Raw genomic sequence first — 7,931 nt, forward strand, 5'->3', positions numbered from 1 at the left:
TACTGTAGATGGTGAAATGAAGACAAAGTGGGAGAGCTACCGATTTACTGCCCACCATTTCGAAGGACTGAAAAAAAAAAGTGGTGTAACTGCTGATAGTGACCAAGACTTAACGGAAGATGAATCATATCAATCCACATTTAACTAACTGAAACTATTAATAGCATTTCCAGGAAAGATAGTGTAGCAATGTCATGCTCTGAGGAATAAATATGTTTCTGAACGATGAAGAGAGGGGTGGTGTAAAATTCTCAACACGCTACCGCCCCTATGTGTGATATTGGGTAGGAGAAGTGGAAAGGAGGGATTCTGTAGAAGAAGGGAGGGAGCACACAAAATAAACTGAGCCTCCCTTATTTCTGGCACCTTGCAGATTGCAGAAGGAGAGGGAGTAATGAAGGAGAGAATATTGGATGAGTCAGCTGAGATATGGTGAGAGCCAAGGAGAACAAACCAAGCAGGTCATGCAAGGACACACTAGACTCCTTCACGGAGCTGTTGGGGGTAGTAGCTCTAACAGTTAGAAACACAGTGACCGGATTCCCCGTATTGTCCAGAGGAGTCTTGCTAAGCAAAATTGAGACCTTGAGCCAGACTGCTAATCCTCCCAGCGGACCATACCAGCGGTTAGCTCCTTGCTGAGTTTATCAAGGCCACCAGCCCTCCACTGCCAAAAAGCTTTTCCCAGAAGCAGCTATGACAAAGAATACTCTCTTACCAAACAGAAACCACCATGGCTGAACAAGTAAGCCCAGGCAGAGGTGGCTTAACCCTATAAAACCATTTGTATCATATTTGCTATGCGAGTTTCTGAGCAAAAAAAATTTCCAAAAATGCCCAATGTATCACGTGATACAAAAAAAATAAAATAAAAATAAACAAAATAATATGACACATTTATTCCCATATGCCTGGACTGTCTGTCTGTGCAAAAATGGCAAATAAAAATCTTGAATCTTGAATTTTCTTTTGGATTTTGTTAAAAGGTTTAATAAACATCTCAGTTCCAAAAAATTTGAATGTTCTGGCAATTTTTGATGTGTAAGGCTTTACAGGGTTAATATGGTTGTTGCTAAGGTGTTTTCAATCTGGTATAAATATGTGTTTCTCACTGTAATAACTGTTTGACAATGCCCAAGGAATATTTTCTATACAGTAGATCGAAACACCGCCACAGCCTTCACTCAATTAATGAACACCTTTGCTCAAGTTTTGTAGAAATGAATAAAGCATCCTTCATCTTCAGCTGAGTACAACAAAAATTATTTTTGATCACAAAAGATGAAATGCTGTCAGGGATCTGACTCAGCAGATTGACAGTGACTGATCACACTTTTATATCATGTTTAAAAAATGTTGCATCTCTTCTGTCAGGAAGGAAGACAGCTCAATGGCAGTCAGCTTCAGGCATTCAGTTCTGGTCAAGCGATATGTTAGTTCAGTCTGATCATCTCCAGGTGGAAGCACTTTTTTATGTAAGGCACTAAATTTAAGGTAATTTGACACCTGTTATTCAAGAATTGTATTTTATACAGTCATTACTTAACCAAATGGTTTTACTAAGATCAAGATCTAATTTGCAAGAGAGATGTGAATAAAGAAAAACTGGAGTAAAGATGTAAAATCAATAAATATCAACATTGACTGCCTCTATTACTCTTAAGAGCAAACAGGGCAACAAACAGTTTTGCCTCATTGCTGCCTCATTTTCGAACCCTCAACAATATCCTGCATTGGAAACCACAATAGATTTTCAGTGTCTTGACTCTGTTTTATTAGATTTAATCAGTACAAACTCATATTTGCATAGGCAAACACTGTTCAAGCCCACAAAATTTGATTTTAAATTCTAGCTCAGACCTCAAGGTTCACATGTCACGTTGAATTACAGAGAACAGCAAAGTAATACAAAAGATATTTAGACTTTTCTATTTCTTGTAGCACTGAAGAAATAAAAAAAATCAATGACTGTGGCCTGAATATGAAACATGTGTGATATAATGTAACAACAAATGCACCACTTTTTGTTGAGACTGTGCTTCAGAAAGAAAGATTTAATGGATGTAAGTTGTATCGGACTGCATTAACTTATGCAGGTGTTCTAGCAACACAACAGGCACGTGATGTTTTCCAAAATCGCAGAAATTAAGGTTTTGATCAACTTTTCTGCTAAATAAAGCACAAATTAAGACAAGCTTTGCCAAAGAAAGGTTTTGATAATCCCATTTGTTTTGCGGGACCGGACAAATGGCTGACTAATAGGAACATGAACATCACAGGACTGGATGAGCCGCATCAATCAGCACCTTATCAGCTGAGTCACTGGGACTTCACCACCAGAACCACACAGGAACTTAGCACCATGAGAATTTCCACAAACCTTAAAGGATAGTAATCCATCTAAGAAATCCTTTTTGCATGTTTTTTTTAATGACATTTGTGATAAATGACCTCGATGATGTAAAAATTAAGCAAAGCTGGATAAACACATATGACCTTAAACAGGTCACATTTCATTATCATCAGGGGATTATCAGTGTGACTCCTTCCGTTTCCTCCGTGTTATCTTTTCACAAAGCTAATGAGTGATTTCGTTTCTGTAATACTGTACTGTACTGTCGCATTTCCCGACCCAGAAAATACATCATTACTACTCATACATTCCATAAATGTGTTGTCTTATTCTCATTTCCAGTAAATTCTGGGAATACTTCAAGGAATAGGATGCCTTACAATCCACAGTAGTACCACAGATAACTACACCACATGGTCATTTTTTTCTGTGGGTGTTTATGGATACAGTGCCATAACTCCCTCTGTCTTTCTCACCTCAAAGTTGACAGACAAGTTCCTTTTAAGGGCAATTTCGTAGACCAGGCTGATCTCTGATTTGCTAGCATCCGTGCCTTCCTCAGTCTCCCCTTTCTCCTCTGGGTTCTAAAAAAGAAATCAGAGGTCAAAATGGTAAAATAAGACATACTGATGAATGGAAATACCAACTATTTCACAACAAAATAAAATGGCACTAAATACTTTTAACTTTCCTATTTCCATTTCACCTCATGTGCATGTTTATAACAGAAAACAACAGAAAGCACAAAATAGACAAATGATGACATGTGTCCCACTGTTGCACTTTTAATAATGCCAGTCTGGTCCTTCCTGATGTTTACAATGCAGTGGAACCAACTACCTTCACCCTACAAGTTCAGGTTAAGGGGAGCTCCAGGTTACAACTCGCTAAAATTCTGTAGTGGGAAAGAAGCAGAACATAGCAATCAGGTTGGGAAGGTACATCTGTATGTCTTAGATACAGCCAAAACTCAATCGTCAATCATCAATAAGCTTTGGCAGCCTGTTAGTTGTAGACTGGTACAGAAACCATTCATTATAAAGATGGCCTGGCTTATATAAGTAGCATCACTGTATGCTGAATGCAAATGAGAAGCCAGAGCTGCAAGAGCCTCACGTGTTTTATATACAAAAGAGTGGCACATTTCAAACCTAAGACTTTTTACAATTACACACCTAGGAGTGGGTGTCCGCCAAGCTGCTGCAGCAAACACCTGTCTGTTTTCTGTCCGTGATCCTTATCTGATAAGAGACAGAGAACTCAATATTCCATGACAGGACTGGTGGTTCTCTGTCTGAACACAAAGGCCTCCTTGAGGTGGGGGGAATCCATTGAATTTAATCATTTTTATATAGTGATTTTCTGTTCAAGAGATATCTTCCTCAAAACAGAAACAGAAATGATTCAGTAAGAGATTGATAAGGTCAGTGGGAAAGCACTAGGCTAACTACATATTTTTTAAACCACCTAGACATAACAACATTGTTATGTTTAAAAGAATTGTTTTTTTCAATTCACAATATCTGATGTACAATAATCTATGAATTAATTCATAGATGAAATACCAGATGACTTTGGTCTGATCATTTAGTCTTTAGTCTTTAGCTGCGTAACTATGGATCAAACAAATCTATGAGAATAATTTTCAGGTATTCCTAAATAGTCTTGCTATTAATCCCACTCACTAATAAGGAAACAAATCCCTAGTTCACACTATCGGGATCATATCAGTCATACAACAAGGGGCTTTTTGGTACCAAATATCAATGAGAATATACAGCGCTGTCTCGATCTTTATCTTCTCATGTCCATTTCTTTGTCTGATTAAGTTTGAATGGCTGTGGTCTTCCCCTCTGGGCTCCTTCCCTTCTCCAACTTCTTACTGTGTGACCTGATACATTGCATGAGTCATGCTGTGAGATCTCTTGGATTTCACAGGGAAACAGTCGTATGATTTGAGGCACAGCACCTTTTGCACCAGGGTTAAAACCTCACATTGGGCAGAGGTCCGTGTACCTGTGCACTGCATTTTCTGTTGTGTTGTTTTGTTATGTACATTCATTATTTGTATGTGTATACTGTATGTGCATGTGAGATGATGTGAGTCGGAGCAAAAGGCCTCAGAATATTCTTCTTTTATGTGTTTCGTGGTTCATTTCCTCTTCTGCTGTTTCAAGCATTATTGATATGTGCGATTAATAGCATGAATGCCCTATCAACACCGCACTAACTAGCTGCTGGGTCTAAGTGTCTCCTGGAATGTATCTGTTTGAAAATGGAATGGAAACCAAGTCGCCCAAAGTTTCTAGTAACCTACTACTTATTAAAAAAAACTTGATGGTATGCTTCAGGGATGCGAATGTCAGGCTGGGCATTCACATTAAAAGCAAGACATTAGCAATGCATAAGTGGGGCAGCTGTGGCCTAGGAGGTAGGGCTGGTCGTTTCCTAACCGGAGGATTAGCGGTTCCATTCCCGGCTTGTCCAGTCAACATGTCGAAGTGTCCTTGAGCAAGACACTGTGAGCTTTGAATGTGCTGTAAAGTGTATAAAAGCACTATACAAGTATAAGACCATTTACCGTACGTGTTACTGAAGTGTTTGATCTGTTCAGTCCACAATGACTATGTTCTCCATGTTCAGCGTCTCTGTCATCAGAACAGCTGTCTGTAAGCCGGCCCTCAGGAGCTTAACGGACAGCGGCCAGACAAACTGTCTTTACAGGCTGACATCAGAAGTGTATTGGACAAAATTAGATTTCATGTAGGCTCATCAGGAAGAAATCAGCAATGTTTTGTTATGTATAAATGTACTGATTTTAGTGATTTGCTACAGAGGGTAGGGAAAAAGTGAAACCACAATGCTCTGAGTGACACCAGGAATCCAAATACATACCAGTAATAAAACTGCAGCACACAGATAACAGGAGATTCATGTGATTTAAACAGCTCTCTGTGGAGATTTCACTTCACTACATGCACAAGAAGAAATAAATACACTTGAGGCGTAAGGAAAACGTGGGGGGTGCCAGGGTGATATGCATCTCATGGCATGTCTCGAGTCAGTGTGGACTGACACATTTGACAGAATGTAAGTATCTGTTCCGTTGGACGGGCGAGTGATGTACCTATGAACAAACATTGCTATGACAACATCGCATTGACTGTTTGCTTGCAACAGACATGTCTGTCTAGAATTTCTACCATAACATTAGGACAGCCGTTCTGTTTAAAAACACCTGTAAAAGACTTGCGCATTAAACAAACTTGGCCACAAAACACGACTGATCACTCACAGCATGGAGCACTCTGAGAAATTAACACCCTGAACAAGCTGTTTGACTGAACAGAATGTTTCACGAAACATCTATGATTTCATAATAGGGGGACAAGATTAAAGGATAGGAAGAAGGGGCTTGCAGTGGACAGAACAACATAATTCCTACAAAATTAAGTGTTTGTTATACAGGATACTGTTTCACAGATCCAAATGTCTCTTCCTTCATACCAAGGAAACATGCAATGATCATGCAGCCTTTATCATAGAAACTGATGATGCAGATTTTCCTTCATAAATACCCATTCAAACTTTTGACTGTGAGGTAGAAACCTGCCTCTCTATAGACAGAAAGTGTCCTTGTTCAGCACCACATGCCAAAGTTTTAAGTATCACCAGCATCTAAACCCACTGGCAAGGATTTACAAGTTAGTCAGTGGTTTCAGTATTTATTTGCCTGAGGCCCTACAAAGTTGGTGGTGTTTTTTGTTTCCTAGTGTCACATATTGTTGCTTTACCTGTGCATAAACACTAATTAAAGCATCACTAGTATGTACCTGTGGACTTCCTTAAAATAAAGCTTTGACAGCCCATGGTGAAAAGGAACACTTCTAGCCTGAGGGTATCTACACATTCACACGGGTAGTAACACACAAGCATAAGGAGACAATATGACAGACATATACCATAGACACAATGTGTCTCAATTTGTAAAGCAAGACTCAGAATCTGCACTGAACAAAGAGCTCATTTATGAAGGTTGATGCCACAAGACAGCAAGTCAGGCGAGTGAGAAGAACCAAAGCGTTTTAAATAACCATCAGAAGTACTAAACAGTGAGGACAGGGAGTAATTTGATTTCCAGAGGGAGATGATAACAACAGTTAACAGCTATGCATTGGGAGGAGCCAGAAAGGAGGACAAAAAAAAAAATCAAATGAGGAGCAGAAAATACACTTCCACCAGGTGCTAATGAAAAATATGAAGATTGAGGGACCTAAACTATGCATTAGACTAATTAGAAATGGGGTTGGATTTGGATCCAATCAGGTGAGAGCTGATTACAAATTCACCTTTATAACTATATAAAAATAGCAAAACACTCTTTAGAGCCACTCCAGAGAGGGCATTGACAAATCCCAATTGCACATCCTATTGTTTAACTAAGGGAGCAGTTTTCAAGTAGAAGGCAGTTGAGAAGATGCAAAATCATCTGGGGTGAAAGCAGTCAACGGTGGCAATTATGGTGATGGCTTGACGGTGCAGTTATGGTTAGGAGCCAGAAAAGCAAGAAATTAGCAATATTTTACTTTCATAAGCAAGTCTAAAAGGATCAGTCTGAGAGAGCTCCAATTTTTATAATCAAGATAGCAGTGGGTATTCCCAGAAAAGGAGCCAACAAGTGAAATGCTAAACATCTACTGACATGCAACGCTACGGTAAACATTTCTGTGGCTGTTTGTGTGTTTACCTGTGGTGGCCGATCAGGGATGGGTTCGTTGCGCAGGGCCTCCAGGGCCTTCATGGCAGCATCGTGTCTGGCTGCTTGGCGGGTGCGTCCATCACCAATAAATTCATGACTCCCCACAGACAGCTGCACATAGAAGATCTTAGGAACAGGATAATGGTACCTAAAGGTAGAATGAACAGAACAAAAACAGAAGTAAACATTTATTATAAAAACTCTTTGTCGTAACATGTGTTACATCAGGTTATTTAGGTGATTCAACACCCACCTGAATTGTGGTTTAAAAAAATCTGGATTCAGTCATCTGACATAAGTGTGCGCTCATGGCCAATGACTAAACTATATATATATTTTCTGTCAAAACCATTATCAGCTGGTTTCACCACTGGTTACATTGAAATCTTGGGGTGGTATTTGATGGTGCTCTTAAGCTGGACGAACAGATAAAGTCTGTGGTTAAAGCCAGTTTTTTTCAATTGAGACTTTTGGCTAAGGTTAAACACTTTCTTTCTTTTAGTGATTTTGAAAAGGCAATTCATGCCTTTATTAGCTCTAGACTAGATTATTGTAATGCACTGTATACTGGCATTTCTCAAGCCTTAATGTCCCGATTACAGTTGGTCCAAAATGCAGCAGCTCGTCTTTTAACTAATACGCGGCGCCATGAGCATATCACTCCAGTCCTTGCCTCTCTACATTGGCTTCCTGTTCGTTTTCGGATTGATTTTAAACTGTTGATGTTTGTCTATAAGGCTGTACATGGTCTGGCACCTTCATATATTTCTGAGCTTGTGCGCTTTTATTCTCCAGAAAGGACACTTAGGTCTTCGAACC

At 39.4% G+C, this 7,931-nt stretch overlaps 1 protein-coding gene across 1 annotated transcript in view; it reads right to left on the minus strand.

Annotated features, from left to right (window-relative positions):
• stau2 (staufen double-stranded RNA binding protein 2) overlaps window positions 1-7,931 on the minus strand; it is an 84,204-nt gene that overhangs the window by 50,955 nt on the left and 25,318 nt on the right. The window contains exons 6-7 of the mRNA XM_020599988.1: window positions 7,101-7,260; window positions 2,830-2,937 (exon numbers count right to left, since the gene is read on the minus strand). Coding sequence (XP_020455644.1) covers window positions 2,830-2,937; window positions 7,101-7,260 — 268 coding nt within the window. The remainder of the gene's footprint in view (window positions 1-2,829; window positions 2,938-7,100; window positions 7,261-7,931) is intronic.

This window comes from Monopterus albus, unplaced genomic scaffold (genome assembly GCF_001952655.1).
Source record: "Monopterus albus unplaced genomic scaffold, M_albus_1.0 scaffold44.1, whole genome shotgun sequence".
NCBI lineage: Eukaryota > Metazoa > Chordata > Actinopteri > Synbranchiformes > Synbranchidae > Monopterus > Monopterus albus.